A 22189-nucleotide genomic window follows, 5' to 3' on the forward strand; every position below is an offset into this window, starting at 1 on the left:
TTTCACACATAGAAACAGGGTTTTGGATAATTGTGTATTTCGTTAAGTCATCATAATATCTGAGTTCTAAGTAACGTCCGATGCTAAAGTTATATGAGTTAAATAAATAGTCAGTATTTTTTCAATATAGTCTGTTGTTGGAGAACGTATCATAATATAAAAAGCAATTTTGAGAATTGCGTCGTCGAGCCATATGAGTTCAACCTATTGTAGCAAAGCCAGGGGATACGAGTGTTAGTAGGTTTAAAAAGTTCATTTCCCAATAAGTCAAACGTTTCACATGATGTCACTTCATTTCACCCTGTTCAATTCACCCATAACCTATCTGTCATTTTCTGTACCTCGCGTTATTCAGTTTAAGTCTATAATATTTGCAAATCATGTTGCGTCAACTGTTAGTTCACTAAACTTCCATTCTTCCCATCTAATACCATTGGTATTATACCAATCTACGGAGGGGTACCTACGCTGTACCTTACCTTCGGAAATAAAAGTCCAACTTTAGCTTTTCATACACAACACAATACATAAACACATTTTTGGCTCAATAAATAGTTCAATGATAATATAAATATAAACAATGTTATTTCAAGTTACCTAGAGTTTAAAATTTTTATTAATTTTAAAGTGTTTGTAGAATGAATTAAACAATCTCAACTATAATACACTCTAATAAAAGAAAATCGGCCTGAGATCATTACGCTAATAGAGGCAGCGAATCTACTTAGTTTTTTTGCTACAAGTTACTAGTAATACTACTCCAGCTACTGCTATTACTACGAAAAATATATTAACTATTAAGACAACTATTACTACTCCTAAGAGCTACTACAGCGGATGATCGTTAGCTTCCGAAGTCTTTCTTATTTATGTATAAGGTTAGTAAAGACTCGTACTGGGCCCTGCCGGCACCTCTAAACTTACGCCTAGTCGGCTGACGATAAAGGATGTGCCAGTGTTCAATGCGCATATTAGGGGCGTGGAGCGTCAAGTTTCAAACGATTTTGTTTATGTAATTAAGAATTGTAAATTACAATTAGTCAACAATTGTATATATGTAATATATGTAATATGCATGTAATTGGAAAATTGTTATGGATCTAAAAAATATTAATAATGCGAACGCAATACAAAGAACAAAATTTATTGAGGGTGAATTTAGTTTAACCACCGACGAACCGACGTGTCACTGGCGCTCTCTGACTGTCTCACGCTTTTTAACGGTCATTCGCTTTTGCGGGCGATCGCTCCTGTCAAATGAGCTAAGACACAACTCCGCTGCAATGTTAATACACGTAGGTTGGTGGCTCAGCTATGAAAACTTCGCGAGCCATTATGGTGGTGGCGGTAGTGTTCGATGATTTTTCATCATGGCGTCGTGGGCAGCAAATTTGAATTATTTTCCATGGAGTGACACGTCGGTTCGTCGGTGGTTTAACTCCATTAATTCATGTTATACCGAGATACTTGACGAACCACCGTCGATCCCATCATCCATGGACAGGGATACCATCAAAATCACATTGAATAAGTAACAAAAATCAGGTTAAAAATCCAGTATATTTGGTAATGTACGTTACCCAACATATTCAGCGCATTATAAATCATAATAGTAGGTAGTGCAAAAGAGTTTTAGTATTTTGTGTATTATTTGATTGTTACAAAATGGGGTGCTCATTTGCTAATTCATGTGTATTTCAGATTAATTTTATTTTTATATGGATGTTTTCTTCTTACTGAAAATCGGCGTGTGACGTCATCGTGGTTTAGTCCATGGCTGCCGTGCGGCTCACCAACACAATCTAACAATTACCCACTTTCTCACTTCGATTAGCACCGAGCAGTTTGTTTGTGATAGAAAAAGTGTCAGAACTAAAGCCCTCTGTACACCTCCCGTGAACATGAACATGAACAAGAGGTGAGAAAGAGCGATAATTTCACAGTGAACATCGTCGTGGACAATCGAGTCTAGTTGGAAGTGTTGAATTATTGCCCATGAATGCAGGCAGCAAGTAAGTGTGCAGTAGTAAACGAAGAAAATTAAAAAAAAAACTTATTGTCGCATATATGTACATGAATTATTTGAGTGGGTAATCTACGGAACGATATTGATCAAGTTGATTAATTTTAATCATCTTTTCGTTTAAATGTTCGGGAATTTTGTTATGAAAAGCCAGTAGGTACATGTACTTAATGATTTCTGAATGGCAAATTTTCAACTGTGCTACCAAATGTATACATTTTGCACCGTTCAAAGCTGAATTAACAAGTTCCGGTGATCAATTGACCTGAATCCAAATATTATCTTTCGATTGGTTCGCATCAAAGGAGTTTTGGCAAAACTACCCACGAAGCATGTAATTCACATGATTCATTCTGTTCCACACATTAATACAATAATGTTCAATTATGCAATTATAGTTAAGAAAATACGAATTTACGAAAAGAGAAGTAATTTCTTCTAATTTTCTATCTAGTGACTTCTATCCCATTTGAACGATTAATTTTGACATGTAGTAACAAGTTTAATTTGATGAGGAGTTTTTTAATTTTTTTTTTACTTTTGCTAGATATCATTTTTGACTTTCTATTTTGGCTTACATTTGTTTAATACTTTTATTCATCTCATTTTTTATTTAATTTATTATTCATTTGTTCGAATAGTGTTAATTACTGTTTGAATATTTGACCAGTTCGCCAATAAAAAACCCAATTTTTGCTCAAGTTTTCGTGTATTAAATTCAATTGATCACGTATCGTATATCCGTACCGTATTTAATTGTTGTGTTTACTTTTGAAAGTCTTAATATGTATTCAATAATTTTTGCTGTGATAAGATTTTTTGATAGTCATTATCCAAATTATGTAAATTACTCGCATAAACTGTTTCAAATGAACAACTTCATTGAATAAACTAATATAGGTATACCTAATCACAAACATTCTGAATGATAATTAATATTAATATCTGTACCTCGTGGATGGTCATAACGCAAAGAGCATACGAGCATGTGTGTACCAAAAAACGAGGGCAGACAGACAGGCAGGATGAAAACGACAGAGAGGCAATCTACACATCTTGTTAGATTCTTCATTCTCCCTGTATTGCTGTGGTGGATATATGGCGTATATGGTGTATATATCAGAGAGAAGAGAAGCTTTCTCTGGTAAATCAGGTAAAAAATTCCACGGAGCTCGTTCACGTTCGAATGGCAAAAGCATTCTGAAAATCTGTTCACCGTGAACGACAGAGACGATGCACAAGCATATCGGAAGCATATCAAATGATTCAGTAGTAGCAAAGCAGAAAAAGTATGCCAAGCATTTATAACCAATATAGCTAAGACTTTGAATGAACAAAAGAATTAATAACTAAATAAATGACTTCAAATTAATGGGTTGATAAATTAAAAACATGAACAATCGATTAAATTACAAAATTATTGATTTGAAAACCTAATAAATGGATAATTTTTTAGATTAATAAATTCAGAAATGAATGAATTTATAAATTATCGAATAAAACAAAATAAATATAATAAAATAATCAAAAATAAAATAGTAAAATAATAAAAAATATTTCATAATAAGTTTATAAAGGTATGTTAATAAATTATTAAATTACCAAATTGATAAATAAACAAATTTATAAATTTATAAATCAATGAAATAATAAATTAATAAATTGATGAATAAAAAATTGATAAATTAATCAATTAATAATTAATAAATTACTAAACTGCCGCTGCAAGCATAACTGTCCAATATTTACATGATTTGCTATCTATATGGAAAAGTTATGCTGTTATGAACAGTAAATTAATAAATTAAAAAGAAATTAATAAACTAATCACTCAAAATCTAATATATCAACAACAAAAATAATAAATCAATAAATTTCTTTTGAAACCTAGTAAATCAGTGACTTAATAAATAAGCAAATGAACAAATTATAATTAATGAACAATAATGATGTTGTTGTAAAAAATACACAAAAAAAATGAAATTTTTTCCTTCATTGCACATTAGGTAATCCGCTTTCAAAAGAGGAAAAAATAATAACTTTCTTTACCGACAACAAAGAGATTAATGGCTTATTCAAAAAGAAATTTTCCAAAGAATTTAAGAATCAAGGACGTGGAACACTTCTGTATGTAGTTATGAGGCTCGTTTTGCCCCAATGTCCCATACATCACGAGTTTACATATTTTTTGTCATTTTATCTTTAGGACATTGCTCTAAAATTGTGTTTATTTCTTCACTGTGGATCGACAGAAGGGCACTACATATATTTTGCTGGAAAAAGTTGAAAATTTCAGGGATTTTGGTGTTTAATAAGCGTCAAAATGCATTTTATTTGAATCTCCGGCCGCGTCAATTTGAAATCGTCGCAAAGCAAATTGTCGCCAGCAAACATGGCCATAAGATCTGTCAGATCAACTACGAACAAAATTGTTTGATTTCAATAATCAGATTATTTCCAGGAATTGAGTACTTTTTTTTGCATGTTTTAATGATTTGGCTTTGCATTAACACAGATTTAAATAAAAGATATTGGCGACGATTTCAAAGGTGCATAAAAAGTGATCGACGCGATTTGTTACCAGCGAAACTAAAAATACTATTAATTTAAATGATATTTTCCAATGATATAATGAAAATAACAAATAATCATATATTTCATTGAATGTATTGAATTATAGGGGACTTTGGGGTCATACGGGTCTAAAAGCTCATTAAATATATATATTTTTTTACAAAATGGGATAAATTTTTCACGGACGACAGAGGAGAATGAGAGCTTATTTAAAAGAAAATTTTCAAAGATATTCAGTGAGTGATTTTTATAGACGCGAGGAAACTACTGTATGTAGTTATTGAGCTCGTTTTACTCCAATGTCCCATAAGTCAATTTTCTTCATATTTTTCGTCCTTTTATCTTTAAAATATTGTACTAAAGTTGTGTTTTCCTCTTCATTGTGGATCCTCAAAAAGCACTATACATATTTTGTTGGCAAAAGTTGAAAATTAAAGTGTTTTTGGGGTAAAATAATCATCAAAGCGCATTTTTGTGAATTTATTTTTAATATAAAATAAGCTTCTGAGCTTGTTGACCTCAAAACCCCTCGAATCAATTTTTCAATGCAATATACGAGTATTTGTTATTTTCATAGTATAATCGACAAATTATTGAGCTATATAATTGCATAGTGGAATTGGGGCGAAAAGGCATGAGAAAATAATATTTCCGATCTCAGCCGATCTATTTTCACATCGAGTCTCAAATAATATAATAACTCTTATCTATTAGTGCGATCGGGTATGGTTTGGAAATGTTCGACATCGGCTCTATCAAGAAGTATTTAAAATTGTATTTAATCCAATAAATCACAAAACAAAACATTTGCGAAATGATTTATGATCAATGTCTGTACAACATTTTTGGAAAATAATATCAACAATTATCTGTAAATATTATTTATTTTTACAGAATACATGAAAAATTCACATAAAACGCACTTTGATGCCTATTTGACCTTCCCTTAAATTTCTAACTATTGTCATATTTAGTGCACCTCTATGGATCCACAGTGAAGAGATGAACACATTTTAGAGAAATTTCCTAAAGATAAAATATAGAAAAAATATGAAAACTCGTTGGAATTTGTGTTGGGAATCCTACACCTTTGATCGCAAGGCTAACTGGAGACCCGTATAAATTAATATAATTTAATAAAAATAAAACACCAATAAAAAACCAAATCTTCCAGTCGTATTTCTTTTGTACATAAATTAACTATTACATCAAATATAAATCATAAAATAAAAAAAATAAAATTATGAATAAATACAATGGTTTCTAGTTAGCCTTGCCAGCAAAGGCGGATTATTCTCGATTTTCGTTGCGGTCTAAAAGTTTTTTTTCGGGTTTTCGGCAATCTCGACTCACTGGGTATAGCGTATCTTTGTACTTGCAACATAAGACACATATCCATGCAATGGACGGGTACAGAATAGAAACATCAAATAATAACTGTTGAAATGTTAATGGAAATTGAGTAAAGAAGCAGGCCAAGATTCAGTGGTAATATAGAGCCATTGAAGAGGAAGAAGAAGAAGAAGAAGAAGAAGAAGAAAAAGAATGAATTAATTTTTTTATGAATGAAGTAATCTATCTATGAAAATATAAATTTTTCGATTGAATATACGAATGATTGAAGTATTAAAATAAAAAATATTTAAAAAGAAAAAATAATATTACCAAATAATAAAAAAGAAACACAATTCATTTATGAGAAACTACTGAGTTAGTTTCCTTCCGACCAAACCGATACGAGTATTAAAATGAGCGACAGCGACACACAAAGCAGGAACCCACCGAAACCGATTCAACGAGAACAGTAAACACTCTCGGTCGGTGTGAACTCCCAATCCAAATCAATCTATTCTCCTTGTATTTTTGAATTCACCACAGCTCCACGTTCATGTTCACCGTCGCGTTTACACTTGCGATGAGTTCACCGCAGATACGATTTCACGATGATTTCACAGGCATGACCGTGGAATGCTCATAAATCTGATATTATTGATGTTTTTCATGTTTTATGCATCTCACTACTAAATGCAGCATCTGCCTTTCATTTGAACATGATTCCCTCACGATTTGAGTATGTATCAAGAAGTTATTATCGAAAAACAGTTTGTTCACGTTCACGTTCACGGGAGGTGTAAAATGCGCTTAAGTTAGAATCTTAATCTACATGTTGATACATTATCGAACCACCTTCTTCTTCATTGGCATTACATGGGGGATGTGCGAAACAAGTTGAAATGCATCATCAGAACCAGTGCCCCCTCAATTGGGGCTTATTAAAACAAATTTATCATGGGTTGTAGCCCCCGAATCAGTTAATTATCGCAACAGCTACCAGACCGCATCGTGCTTTCGTGCTGTGCGGTTCTTTCTCTCTTTGCGGAAGGAAGTTTTTAATACTACCCGAAGCTATTTTAATTTCAACAGTGCTTCTTAGCGCTATTTGTACCCACTGATCCCGTTACGATCTTTGCAAGGACCCGTGCCTTCGTTTTACGTTGGACCCGTTTGCGGAAGTAAAATTCCGACAAGCGGTGGTAATCCTGCAGGGACACCGTTCTGGGAAAAACCCTCTTAGAAGGTCACGTCTCCACGCTCAGCCATGAGCATTAATAAAAACAAGAGGAAGGGTGAGTCTCTGAATTCTCCACTTCCTTCAAAGAAACAAGGTTTCAAGACCGTCCTGTCCAAGCGCGGAAAAAATAGAGGGAAGCTGGAGACTTCAGATATTCCTTCTAAATCTAACGTTAACATTATTTCTTCTCCTATCGAACTAAGCAATCAGTTCGATTTGATTGATGACGAATTTGAGAAAATTGAATCTACCTCTAGCCCAGGTGATTCGATTCATGCGAAGAAACAACGGATTCCGCAAATTGTGGTATCTGTTGCCGAGTTTTCTGGCTTTCGGAATGAAATCTTGAGTAACCTTCAGGGGATCAAGGTTTCATTTCAGATTGCTAGGAAGGGTGACTGCCGCGTTTTGCCGGGATCCTTTGACGATCGCAAACGTCTTCTTCAGTATTTAACTGAGAAGCGCCATAAATTCTTCACATACGACGACAAAACTGAGCGATTGTTCAAAGTCGTCTTGAAAGGTCTCCCCAGTGATGATAAATCACTGGATGAGATTGAAATTGAAATTTCTCAATTACTTGGATTTTCACCAGTCCAAGTAATTAAGATGAAAAAGAAATCCCACTCTGGTACTTCCCAGAGGGGCATTTCTCAAGAATTTTATTTAGTTCATTTTAACAAAAGTGAACTAAATAATATGAAAAGTTTGGAAAAGGCCTGTATTATGTCCCATGTCCGTGTTACATGGGAACATTTCCGCAGGCCTGGGGGAAATTCCCAAAACCCCACCCAGTGCCGTAAGTGCCAAAAGTGGGGTCGTGGAACCAAACATTGTCACATGGATGCTAAATGCATGATTTGTGGTGGAACCTCTCACGCCAAGGACGCATGTCCTGTGAGAGAAGATTTATTTATTTATTTATTTATTGGGAGCAGGGAAAAGCCCGCTTGAGTTGAACAGTTAGAAATTCATTAGCTCTCACTCAAGCGGGCGTGAGATTCCAATAAATTTAAATGTGCAAATAGTGGGGGCAATCATAAATCCAATTGGGTTGTTTAGTGGTATATATGTTTTTACATATTCTGAATCTGCATAAAAAACTGAGACTAACCCCAATTTTTCAGAATTTTTGGAGCCCCGGAACTATTTTTAATTTGCATTTTAAATTTGTATGGGGCTAGAAATTTGTTCTTATGCTGCATGGGCCAACTGTCATTCTATGAATGTTAGTGTCATTCTATCGATTAAAATGGCTTATTGTTTGCTGTATAAAAATGTAAATAAAAGGTTTACAAAAAAAATAAAAATATGTTGGAGATCAGGAGAGCATGCTCTTTATGTTAAACTATAAAAAACTCGATATTTTTCTGAGCTAAACAACCCAATTTCTGGGAATGCCCTTCACGCAAAAAAGTTTTGAATTCCCGTGCAAAATTGATGACGGGAAATTCCACTCGGATCCCAGATTCGACGGGTAGAAATTTTTCAAACGCTCAAATTTCGAAACCAGTTACCGGTCGAGCAATTCATAACCACCAAAATTCACAAACAAATTTTGCCGCTCGTCAACGGGTAGCAAGCACTTCAGAAAATTCCAATTTTTCAAATATACCTACGTATGCAAACATCGCTGCTGGTAGACAAAATTTCTCTTCTCAAAATGAGGTCGAAGTCAAAATAAAAGGTCAAAGTCGAAGGTCAGAGGTCAAAGGTCAAGGTCAAGGTCAAAGGTCAAAGACAAAATTAAAGGTGAAGGGTCAAGGTCAAATTCAAAGGTCAAGGTCAAGGACAATAAAAGGTCAAGGTCAAAGGGCAAAGGTCAAGGTCGAAGTCAAAGGTCAAAGGTCAAAGTCAAAGGTCAAGGTCAAGTCAAAGGTCAAGGTCTAAGGTCTAAGGTCAAGGTCAAAATCAAAGGTCAAGGTCAGAGGTCAATGTCAAAGTCAAAGGTTAGAGATCAAAGGTCAAAATTCCAATAAAGATTTTAAAAATCCAATAAAAATTTTAAAAATCCAATAAGATTTTTAGAAATCCAATAAGAAATTTATAAATCCAATAAGAATTTTAAAAATCCAATAAGAATTTTAAAAATCCAATAAGAATTTTAGAAATCCAATAAGAAATTTATAAATCCAATAAGAATTTTAAAAATCCAATAAGAATTTTAAAAATCCAATTAGGTCAACGTCAAAATCAAAGGTCAAGGTCAAAATTAAAATCAAAGGTCAAAGGTCAAGGTCAGAGGTCAGAGGTCAAAATCAAAGGTCAAGGTCAAAATCAAAGGTCAAGGTCAAAGGTCAAAATCAAAGGTCAAGGTCAAGGTCAAAATGAAAGGTCAAAGGTCAAGGTCAAGGGTCAAAAGTCAAGGTCAGAGGTCAAAATCAAAGGTCAAGGTCAAAATCAAAGTTCAAAGGTCAAGGTCAAAATCAAAGGTCAAAGGTCAAGGTCAAAGGTCAAGGTCAAGGTCAAAATAAAAGGTCAAAGGTCAAGGTCAAAGTTCAAAGGTCAAGGTCAGAGGTCAAAGGTCAAGGTCCAATAAGACTTTTCACATCAAAGGTCAAAGGTCAAGTCAAGGTCAAAGGTCAAGGTCAAAATCAAAGGTCAAAGGTCAAGGTCAGAGGTCAAAGGTCAAAATCAAAGGTCAAGGTCCAATAAGACTTTTCACATCAAAGGTCAACGGTCAAGTCAAGGTCAAAGGTCAAAGGTCAAGGTCAAGGTCAAAATGAAAGGTCAAGGGTCAAGGTCAAATTCAACGGTCCAGGTCAAGGTCAAAATGAAAGGTCAAGGTCAAAGGTCAAAGGGCAAAGGTCAAAATGAAAGGTCAAGGTCAAAGGTCAAAGGTCAAATTCAAAGGTCAAAGGTCAAAGGTCAAAGGTCAAGGTCAAGGTCAAGATCAAGGTCACAGGTCAAGGTCAAGGTCACAGGTCAAGATCAAGGTCAAATGTCAAGGTCAAATTCAAAGGTCAAAGGTCAAGGTCAGAGGTCAAGGTCAAGTCAAAGGTCAAATTCCAACTAGAATTTTTAAAATCCAATACGAATTTTCAAATCAAAGGTCAAATGTCAAAGGTCAAGGTCAAAGGTCAAAATCAAAGGTCAGAGGTCAAAGGTCAAAATGAAAGGTCAAGGTCCAATAAGACTTTTCACATCAAAGGTCAATGGTCAAGTCAAGGTCCAAAGGTCAAAGGTCAAGGTCAAAATGAAAGGTCAAGGGTCAAGGTCAAAATGAAAGGTCCAGGTCAAGGTCAAAATGAAAGGTCAAGGTCAAAGGTCAAAGTCAAGGTCAAGGTCAAAGGTCAAGGCCAAAGGTCAGGGTCAAGGTAAATGTCAACGTCAATGTGAATGTCAAAGGCCAAGGTCAAAGGTCAAGGTCATAGGTCAAGGTCAAAGGTCAAGGTCAAAGATCAAGGTCAAAGGTCAAGGTCAAAGATCAAGGTCAAAGGTCAAAGGTCAAAGGTCAAGGTCCAGATCAAGGTTAAAATAAAAGGTCAAGGCCGAAGTCAAAGGTCAAAATCAAAGGTCAAGGTCAAGGTCAAGTCAAAGGTCAAATTCCAACTAGAATTTTTAAAATCCAATACGAATTTTCAAATCAAAGGTCAAATGTCAAAGGTCAAGGTCAAAGGTCAAAATCAAAGGTCAAGGTGAAAATTAAAATCAAAGGTCAAAATCAAAGGTCAAAGGTCAAGGTCAAATTAAAGGTCAAGGTCAAGGTCAAAGGTCAAAATCAAAGGTCAAAGGTCAAAGGTCAAAGGTCGAGGTCGAAGGTCGAGGTCAAAGGTCAGGGTCAGAGGTCAGAAGTCAAAATCAAAGGTCAAAGGTCAAGGTCAAAATTAAAATCAAAGGTCAAAGGTCAAAGGTCAAAGGTCAAGGTCAAAGGTCAAAGGTCAAGGTCAGAGGTCAGAAGTCAAAATCAAAGGTCAAAGGTCAAAGGTCAAAGGTCAAGGTCAAAATCAAAGGTCAAGGTCAAAATAAAAGGTCAAAGGTCAAAATCAAAGGTCAAGGTCAAGGTCAAAATGAAAGGTCAAGGGTCAAAGGTCAAGGTCAAAGGTCAAAATCAAAGGTCAAAGGTCAAGGTTAAAATCAAAGGTCAAGGTCAAAATCAAAGGTCAAGGTCAAAATCAAAGGTCAAGGTCAAAATCAAAGGTCAAAATCAAAGGTCAAGGTCAAAATCAAAGGTCAAAATGAAAGGTCAAGTTCAAAATCAAAGGTTAAGGTCAAAATCAAAGGTCAAAGGTCAAGGTCAAATTCAAAGGTCAAAGGTCAAGGTCAAATTCAAAGGTCAAAGTCAAGGTCAAAATGAAAGGTCAAGGTCAAAGATCAAAGGTCAAGGTCAAAGGTCAAGGTCAAAGGTCAAAGGTCAAGGTCAAAGGTCAAAATCAAAGGTCAAGGTCAAGGTCAAAATCAAAGGTCAAGGTCAAAATGAAAGGTCAAGGTCAAAGGTCAAGGTCAAATTCAAAGGTCAAAGGTCAAGGTCAAAATGAAAGGTCAAGGATCAAGGTCAAATTCAAAGGTCCAGGTCAAGGTCAAAATAAAAGGTCAAGGTCAAAGGTCAGAGGTCAAAGGGCAAAGGCCAATATGAAAGGTCAACGTTAAAGGTCAAAGGTCAAGGTCAAATTCAAAGGTCAAATTCAAAGATCAAAGGTCAAAGGTTAAAGGTCAAGGTCAAAGGTCAAAGTCAGAGGTCAAAGGTCAAAATGAAAGGTCAAGGGTCAAAGTCAAATTCAAAGGTCCAGGTCAAGGTCAAAATAAAAGGTCAAGGTCGAAGTCAAAGGTCAAAATCAAAGGTCAAGGTCAGAGGTCAAGGCCAAATTCAAAGGTCAAGGTCAAGTAAAAGGTCAAAGGTCAATTTTAAAAATCTAATAAGAATTTTAAAAATCCAATAAGAATTTTAAAAATCCAATAAGAATTTTAAAAATCCAATACGAATTTTTAAAATCCAATGAGGATTTTTAAAATCCAATTAGGTCAAGGTCAAAATCAAAGGTCTAAATTAAAATCAAAGGTCAAGTTCAAAGGTCAAGGTCAAAGGTCAAGGTCAGAGGTCAGAGGTCAAAGGTCAAAATCAAAGGTCAAAGGTCAAGGTCAAAGTCAAGGTCCAATAAGACTTTTCAAATCAAAGGTCAAGTCAAGGTCAAAGGTCAAGGTCAAAATCAAAGGTCAAAGGTCGAGGTCTGCCTTCGTATTTCACGACTAACATTATTATCAGCCGTTAGCAAGGATCCAAGGGAGACGAATTCATCGACCACCTCGAAAATATGTATGTAGCTTGTCTCGATAAATTCACCACCAGTACAACTTTTGTTATTTCACGTTTCAGGCAGGTAAACATTTTTTAGCGCAATATTAGGCAGCAGGCACGAAGGTCCATCACCTTGTCTTATCCCCGGCGCGATTCCAACGAACTGGAGTGTTCGCCCGAAATCTTCACACAGTTTTGCACACCATTCCCCGTTGCTTTGATCAGTCCCAGGGAAGCTGTTCTCGTCCATAATTTACCATAGCTCTACGCGGTGTACAGGGTGTCTGAAAATTATCCGTACAACAAGATAGGTTTATAATCATCCTTTGGAACAAATTGAAAATTCAGCATTGCAATGCATGCTGGTTTTTAATTTGTTCAAAAAAAATAATTATGATAAATTCAATGATGAAGAAGGCAACTCCTTTTTGGCAATCCCGAAAAAAAAACATGCACATAGACTAAAAGTTTTTTTATACATGAGTCCCAGTCAGGGTTTGCAGAAATCGCTCTCAATAGATATTGTGCCTTGCAACAAAATGACAACTTTTGTGATCATTTTCCAAGACTCTCATAGATATGGAAAATTTATCCATAGTACAAAAAGCACGTGCTATCAAAGCATTCATCGTCAAAATCGGTGTCGGAAACAAAAGAACGGTGACGTCAAACTCACACCTCATGGATGAAATTTGTTGTGAGTTTGACGTCAGCAATCAGCTGATCAGAAATGTTTACACTTTTTGAGCTACTAATACGAACAAAAGGCACGCTCAACCGGACCTGTATAAAAGAAATGACATTGGATAAAACCCGTACCGAAAATCCGATAAGAATTGTCGGAAAAGTGTATGTGAAGGATAAACCCTAAAGTAAAAGTGAACACATTACTACATAATATCGTGCTGCAAGGGTCACTGGGTTTGAAAACAAAAAGAGAGAACAGAATTATCTTGTCAGTCACAACCAACACAGCGAAAAAAACTTCGTTTCCGTTCGCCACCCACTAGGACCGCCAGCTGTGAAGCAGCGGTTGGCCGTGTGAAAAGGAAAGAAGTGCTCGTGAGTAGCCCCGTGATGGGGAAAAAAGGGGGAATGGTGTGACAGAAGAAAAGGAAGGAAGCGTAGACGGTTAGCAGGCATGCAGGGTAGAAGTTAAAAGATGGGGAAAAAGTAAACAACCATGTTAAATACGCAGATCAAACGAGGAAAATAAAATGTTTGCACACAGCTTTTCATGAATTGAGGCGGTTTTATGTTTGCTAGCCGGTCCGATCTTTGCTCTTTGCCCCCTGACAAGGACAAATCTAACAAACCCTCAATACGTTCCTCCAGGATTTCCTTCGGAAATTGAGCCAAAAATTCTTTCAGTAATTCTATATTGAATTATCTTGGCGATATCTTCCAGGAATTTCTCAGTGACATCTTTCAGATATATTTATTTTTTCAGGAATTCCTTGGTGATGATTTCTTTTGAAATTTATTCTCGGAATATTTTGAGCACTTTCTCTGGAACTTGCTGTAGGAGTTATTATGGATATTCCTGCAAGAATTCTTCCAGACAACAACTCTGGATTACTTTCTTAAGCTCCTTCAGAAATTCCTCTCTAATTTCCTTCAAGCATTCCTTTGGGGTTCTTTAAGGACATAGTTGGAAGAGTACCACGATGGCAGCCAATATGGCACCGGAACTTCCACGGGCCAACCCCACACCTCCCGCACTCCTCTCCCACCAACATTCGAATGCATCGAACAGCATCGAACAAAAGTTGATTATTCAAATTACTAACCTGTTCACAGCATATTTCCTTACTTCCCGTGATAATGAACATGTTTCTTCAATGAATCCTATGTATTCCGGCTCGAATTGTAGCATAAATCAGCAGTTTCGTGCCAATTTAATAGCCGTTCACGATTTGGTGGGTTCATCACTGCACTTCACTTCTTCTCAAAGGGCATTGGAAAAATCAAGTTTTTACTCACTGCTCCGCACATGAGCAGCCCGAAATGTTGATAGAATACAAATTAAATACCACTTTTTGAAATCAGTCACCTATTTGAACCGAAAACTTAGTATAAACTGCTAGTTTTGCCCGAAAAAACGATTAAAACTGATCGCGGAGCGAATGTAAACACTGCGGTGCACCGGCACCGGCAGCAGCAAACTAATAAGTAGGGTGGTTCAAAAAATAATTTTGCTTCGCCACGCTCAGTTGATTATGATTTATAATTTGGGTGTCATCCAATGATTTGGGCTGGTTTGAATAGAGGCTTACCGTGCGCAGGTCGTTTCAGGTTTGTATGACAGTTGATATGGCAAGGTTGAATTTAGCATTATTCTGATTCTGGCCCTCCGTCATTGGGCGATGGCGAGGGGGGAGACCATATGACTGGATGAAATATTTAAGAGCTTCAACTCCATAGACAATCCATATTGAATGGTCGTTCCAATAGTTGGGAGTCGATTTTAATCGAGGTTGCGATTCTTTCGCATGATAATTAGGCTTCTCAGAAGGCATCAGTGAAACGTGCAATTCAACAAAATACCCAGAATTTGTCTGTGATATCTATCGCACCAGGGGCAGATACTTCTAGTCTAGTCTAGTTTACACTATCGTACCAGGGGCAGATACTTCATACAAAAAGTGTGCCATAAGGGTTAGTGGAGTATAAAATGCTATATTAGCGTTACGTAATCAATGGATCTTTCCTGCGGTGCGGTTTTCGTTCACTGAAGTCTCTGGAATGTTGTTTTCAGCTATGTGGGTTCTCTTTTCGCCAGCGTTTGGAGGGAAGGCGCCGTAGGCAGTGTAATAAAAGGTTTAGTTTCCCATACTAGTTTTCATACAAACTTGAACCGGATTGCGCTCAACTCGTTTTTGTTCAAATCGGTTTTTTGAGGACACTCGGAGCATGGGACGGAATCTAGTGAGCGTGGTGGTGCTGGATCGTTTTTTGAACCACCCTACTAATATTTTTTGTTGTTTCATAAATACGACACCAATACTACTACAGTATATGAAAGTTTTGATTGTACCTATACTATCAAAGCTTTGTTTTGGTACTCAACCCACCTTCACCTTAAGGAATTCGTTCGGAAGATCCAGTAAGTGCTGCAGTTTTTTTGTCGCATGTGCGTGAAACGTTTCAACTTCGCGCAACATTTCGACGTATCAACAATGCAGCGTACGAAGCAGCGTAACATTTCGACGAAAGTAGCATGACCTCGGTCATGCTGACGTATCAAAACGACGTATGTGATTTATCTGTTGCAGAACGTTGTAACATATATTTTTATCAAAATAACTGAATTATACTGAATAAGGAATTCATGATGGAACTTCCGGGGCCATTCCTGGAGAAAATTCCGGAGGAATTCCTGGAGGAAACTTTCGGAGGAATTCCTGAAGGATCTATCGGAAGAATTTCTGAAAGAATAATTTCTGCAGAATTATCTGAAGGAACTCTATGCAGAACCGAAATTTTATTTGGAACTCCTGGAAATGTTCACACGCAGTGCAGATTTCAGAGTCAGTGACGATGAACCTTTTCATAATGTATCGATGAGGTGTATTCAATTGCAACAAAAATGATTAGTTTCTAAATAGGAATAAAAATGAAATCTGAAAACTTCCAAGCTCATTTTCTCAGCTTGATCAAAATGTTACATACGCCGATTTGAAAAAGTTCCCGAGATTTGGTTTGAAGAGAGCAGTGCTCGTGAGTAGCCCCGTGATGGGGAAAAAAGGGGGAATGGTGTGACAGAAGAAAAGGAAGGAAGCGTAGACGGTTAGCAGGCATGCAGGGTAGAAGTTAAAAGATGGGGAAAAAGTAAACAACCATGTTAAATACGCAGATCAAACGAGGAAAATAAAATGTTTGCACACAGCTTTTCATGAATTGAGGCGGTTTTATGTTTGCTAGCCGGTCCGATCTTTGCTCTTTGCCCCCTAACAAGGACGAATCTAACAAACCCTCAATACGTTCCTCCAGGATTTCCTTCGGAAATTGAGCCAAAAATTCTTTCAATAATTCTATACTGAATTATCTTGGCGATATCTTCCAGGAATTTCTCAGTGACATCTTTCAGATATATTTTTTTTTTCAGGAATTCCTTGGTGATGATTTCTTTTGAAATTTATTCTCGGAATATTTTGAGCACTTTCTCTGGAACTTGCTGTAGGAGTTATTATGGATATTCCTGCAAGAATTCTTCCAGACAACAACTCTGGAATACTTTCTTAAGCTCCTTCAGAAATTCCTCTCTAATTTCCTTCAAGCATTCCTTTGGGGTTCTTTAAGGAATTCGTTCGGAAGATCCAGAAGATCTTTCAGGAACCCCTCCGGAAGCTCTTCCAGGAATCGCTCCGGATATTCTTTCAAAAATTCTTCCGATAGATCCTTCAGGAATTTCTCCGGAAGTTCCACCAGGGATTTCTCCGGAGGTTCCTTAAAGAATTCCTCCGGGAGTTCCTCCGAGAATTCGTCCGGAAGTTCCTCCGAGAATTCCTCCAAAAATTCCTTCAGACATTCCTCCATAAGTTCCTTCAGGAATTCCTCCATAAGTTGCTTTAGGAATTCTTCCATAAGTTCTTTCATGAATTCATCCGGAAGCTTCGCCAGGTTTTCCTGCGAGGAATTTACGCAGGAATTCATGATGGAACTTCCGGGGCCATTCCTGGAGAAAATTCCGGAGGAATTCCTGGAGGAAACTTTCGGAGGAATTCCTGAAGGATCTATCGGAAGAATTTCTGAAAGAATAATTTCTGCAGAATTATCTGAAGGAACTCTATGCAGAACCGAAATTTTATTTGGAACTCCTGGGGAAATTTCAGGGCAAATTGTTGGAGGATTTTTTTGGGCTTTCCTTGTTGGACTCTTGAAGGACTAGGAAGAAACTCTTAGAGGATTTCCAGGATCAATTTCTGGAATATTTTAAGGAAAACTTTCTTGGATGAATTTACGGACGATCTCCAGGGGAAACTGCTTTTGAAACATTATTAGGAGGGGTTGCGAGGATTTTCCGGAATATTTGCAAATTGCATTTTGCAAATTCTGGAGGATTTGTATTACAAGCAGCTGAGTGATTTTCAAAAAGAAAAAAACACTCTTGCAGGAATATTGATTGTAATTTCAAGATGAATTCCTGTCAAATAGGGAATCTCCTAGATGAATTTCATATGGAATTCTTGGTAAAAAAAATGTGCACATCATAGAATACCATTATATACATATATCAAACCCAAAGTGAATTTCGCTATTCGCAAAAATCAGTGCGAGTTCTTAAACGTTTTTATCATGATATGATTAGTCGTGGCCATCGCACTGTCAGTCCGGTTGGGTGATCATATGTTTCGAATCAAAATAAACAGGATACTACGCACATCAACATATCCAATGACAGATGGAACTGAAAATGTTTTTTTATTCAGGGTTCGGGTTGGCCTTGGTACTGACCCAGGTTTAAAAACGAATTCGACATTAATAGGGTGGGGCCCTCCTTAGCCGTGCGGCAAGACGCGCGGCTACAAAGCAAGACCATGCTGAGGGTGGCTGGGTTCGATTCCCGGTGCCGGTCTAGGCAATTTTCGGATTGGAAATTGTCTCGACTTCCCTGGGCATGAAAGTATCATCGTGTTAGCCTCATGATATACGAATGCAAAAATGGTAACCTGGCTTAGAAACCTCGCAGTTAATAACTGTGGAAGTGCTTAATGAACACTAAGCTGCGAGGCGGCTCTGTCCCAGTGTGGGGATGTAATGCCAATGAAGAAGAAGAAGATAATACATTTCAGTTTACAAAGATTGATTTTTTAAAGGGTGTTCTTCTTGCCCCGTATGGATGCTTATCTTGCCCCGTAGTAAATTTGAACCCGTCGAAAACACAGTTTTAGTCAAGTCACAATCATAAGCCTTATCGTTCTTTTTTAAATTCGCGCTCCATTCTAGATGTTAGATAAGGAGCAACAAAAAAGAACTGTTGTATTGTAATATAGTTGCTGAGAAGGTATTAAGTCTCGTCTCGTCGAGTCAAGTACGAGACACTGAATACGACCACACAGTTGTGGTCGAAATACGTATATGATGAAATGTATTATAGCACCAATATTAACAAAAAATAATAGCTTTCAATGAGCATTGGCTGTATTAAAAAAAAATAAAAGTGTTTTTGGGATCGACAAGTTATTATTTTTCATTGATACCTTCAAAATCACATTGAATAACAAAAATCAGTTTAAAATTTCAGTAAATTTGGTAATGTACGTTACTCAACAGATTCAACGCATAGTAAATTATGATTGTAGGTATTGCAAAAGAGTTTTAGTATTTTGTGTATTATTTGATTATTTCAAAATGGGGTGCTCATCTTGCCCCATTTGAGTTAAATTATTCAAGTCTTATTAATCATGGTCAAATATTCCATTGTGAATATTTTAAATGGCCCAAAAGTTTTCTTTGAAGACATATAAAATGTGAAATTAGTAAAAAAAATTATGAAAAAAATTATTTCTTGAGCTTGAGCTTGATTGACAGCTCGTAGTTGCTACTCCATTATGACCAGATCAGCTGTTCTTGCACAGGGAACCAACAGATGTTTGCTTGGGAGTTTGGGACTAGCACACATCTTTAATGTACAAGTACTGGTGATCTCATTTGTTAGGTCAAACTGGGGCCTGCCACGTCAGAATGCAAGTCAATGTAGGGAAGGGGGAGGAAATGATGATGCAATCACTCGCCCACTGAAAGTCGAATATACCTCTGCACTTGATACGAGTTCATGCGGAATTTGTTGGAATTTCTGGGTTAGGTTGGAGAGGCAGAGGTCCGTCTTGGTTAACGAGCTGCCAATGTGATAGATAGGAGAAGGTAACTGATGGAATTTCTAATTGGATGTAGGAAACGAGCTCTATAGTTCATTTCCATTTCAAGCAGATTACTGTTAGAATACTCAAGTTGAAGGTATAGGAATAGAAATGGAAACGGTATGGAAGTCCATTTCCAGTTCTAGCGATTGCTAGAACATGAGAAATAAAGAGAAAGATACAAAGTAGGAAAATGGAACGGACCTGGGATTGAATCCACGACCTCCTGCGTATGAGGCAGAAGCAGTAGCCATATGACTACCAAGCCCGCTTAATTTAATGAAAAAAATGATTTCTTATAAGAAAATCAAAGTTTTCACCAAATTTTGCTAATTCATCTGTATTTCAGATTAATTTTATTTTTATAACATCTTTTCATTGTCAAGTCTGTTTAACAGTGTGCGGGGTTATTTAAAGAAAATTCCCTACAATGAAATATCGGTTCGGTATTTTTTCAAGTTGTGCCAGCAATTAGAACGGCACAAATATTATTTTCCCATTGACCTTTAGAAAATGATTTTTCCAAGAGGCCTTAATGCAGAGTCAAACTGATAATTCCAAGCAATGCCAGGTACATACAGCATACATTCATACATATTTAATTTGTCGTAATTTATATTTTGTACAGTTGAGTACTTACTTCTTTTTTTTCTTTTCTTCCTTCTCTGTTTCATGTCGCTTTTTTGGTAAAGGTGTGGTTTCCATTTCCGATTTGATATTTTGACTGTAGAGAGCCAGGCAGGGGGAACAACTGAAAGCAAACCTAATGTATCGCTGACATGGATTATGATTTCAAGTACTAATTCTTACCTCCAAACAGATTTTACTTTTTTGTCGCTAAATGCGGGGTTCATACAGGCGAAATGAAAGTTCTTCAAACAATAGTTACAACTAAGCACACAAGGTCCCTTTTGGTTCTGTGTCGAACAAGCATCACATGACTTACATTCTTCACAGAACCACTTATTGCCTTTTCTCACTAATGCAGCCAATGGTATGTCAGTGTCATCTCCGTTAGCGCACTTGTTATGCAACGACATGCCACAACCGCTACAAGAACTCAATGATTCTGGTAATCCTGAAGGACCCTTCGCATCAGTTCCGAGGCACTCGACGCAAACTGTGTTTGTGGATTTCTGAAAATATGCACATAGGTCCATTGTTATTAAAGTACTATTAAAAAAACATTGATAGCACTCACTTTAGTTGAAATTTCACTCAACATTTTCTCCTTTTTCTTAGGTGAAGAAGACTTTCGCTTGATCAAAGGTTTCACTACGCTTCCAAGTTTGTATAGTTTTCCTTCTTGAAGTAGACTTCCTTCCCCCGCAGCAATTCGGATAGAATTTTTTATCACTAAGCTAAAATCAGTTTCGCTGGTTATATCCAGATTGTTAGTTTGCTGCACATAGTTTTCAATTGACTTCACACTAGACCCATCGCATTCTCCTAGGTCACGCACGGCTTTTACAACAAATAATGACAAATCACTTTCATTTGTAACCAACACGACGCGCCTTTGCATGTTTGATGGAGCTTTATACGAATGTAATCCTTTATTATACACTTTCAGCACTGCTCCAGCTTCCACGGCTTCTTCGAGTTTTTCTGCAACGATGTCTTCATGAAACTTGTGATGGCTACCAATTGCTTGGCATATCCGTTGAACGCTGGGACGTTGCTTCTGGCAACGAATACGGCGTATTGCTTCAAGAATCCATTCCTTCCAAACCTGAGGACTAACATCTGCCATGGTTTCACGCATCTTGCTATTGGGCTAGAAAACAAAATAAACCAACTTTAAAAGGACATACCTATGTAATTTGTCTTGTTTTTTCACGTTAAACGAGTTGTACTGTAAAACTAGAGTAGCTCGCCGAAAATGATTGTTTTTGGAGTCACGTCGACAGTTCGAATCAGCTGTTTTCTTGTTTTTATCTAATGTAACGATTAGTTTGAAATATAGACAGTAAATTTTACTATATATTGCACTTCATAGTGTGAGCCCGTTTGTTTGGTTGTTTCGCGCTGTACATTCTAATAGGTCGCATCATTAATTATACCTGTTTTACTTTTCGGTTAGTAGGGCTTTAGAAGTTTTTCATACGATTTCCAATACGTGTCTCTAGTTTATTGATACCATTGCATTCTACGCATAACATACAGAAAACAAGAATAAAAAATAAAACTTTACAAACATTATTTTGTGTTTGGACGGACCTAACGGAATGTTCTTGCAGAATCATAACAAAACATGAGCATGAGCATGAGCAGGATAACCGTACAATTCGTAGTTGCTACTCCGTGATTGATTAGAACTTGCGAAATTGCACAGGGAACCAATTGAATGGAGCTTGGGTTTAGCTATCATTCTCAATGTGCAAATTTCGGAAATTCAATGCATTTTACTAAGTCAATCACGGCGCCGGCCACGTCCTTACGGTCATCAAGAGAAGGAAGGATTATTAGTTCAACTCTCGTTGCTACTAGAGACCGAATATACCTCTGCATCTCCACGATAGTCTTAGGATAGGATATTGTGTTAGTATGAAGGGATATATTATCTGGATTCACTTTGGTAAGTGATGCGATCTATGGGATAGGAATATATGAATGAGAATTAGAAGTACTAGAGTAATGAGAAAGTATTAAAGTGAATTCTAATGGGATTCATTTTTTACAATTAGAATTTGAATGCTATTGGATTCTAATACCACGCACACGTCTACCACACCATCGCTACCCGCACATCAACCTCACACATTCTTACTTGTATGAGGCCTGCACGAGCATAGCGACCGTATATAGCATTCGTATGCGGGTACAAATGAATACCAATCTATTTTTACATTTTATTTACTGCTACTAAGTAACAGGCAGCTTTTCATAACAATTCTATATTTAGAATCATACTTGCTAGC

The 22189-nt window shown here is 36.8% G+C and overlaps 1 protein-coding gene across 6 annotated transcripts in view; it reads right to left on the minus strand.

Moving 5' to 3' along the window:
• The window catches only part of LOC134211815 (histone acetyltransferase KAT6B), an 84608-nt gene that overhangs the window by 41005 nt on the left and 21414 nt on the right, over positions 1-22189 (minus strand). For 4 of the 6 annotated variants that reach the window (XM_062689087.1, XM_062689090.1, XM_062689091.1 and 1 more), the window contains exons 2-4: positions 20470-21045; positions 20079-20404; positions 19909-20019 (exon numbers count right to left, since the gene is read on the minus strand). The exons of 1 other annotated variant lie outside the window; for it this stretch is intronic. In XM_062689087.1, coding sequence (XP_062545071.1) covers positions 19909-20019; positions 20079-20404; positions 20470-21033 — 1001 coding nt within the window. In that variant the 5' untranslated portion in view covers positions 21034-21045. Of the gene's footprint in view, positions 1-19908; positions 20020-20078; positions 20405-20469; positions 21067-22189 lie in introns of all 6 variants that reach the window. One more of the 6 variants, XM_062689088.1, reaches the window with a different exon arrangement.

This window comes from Armigeres subalbatus, chromosome 2 (assembly GCF_024139115.2).
Source record: "Armigeres subalbatus isolate Guangzhou_Male chromosome 2, GZ_Asu_2, whole genome shotgun sequence".
Lineage (NCBI taxonomy): Eukaryota > Metazoa > Arthropoda > Insecta > Diptera > Culicidae > Armigeres > Armigeres subalbatus.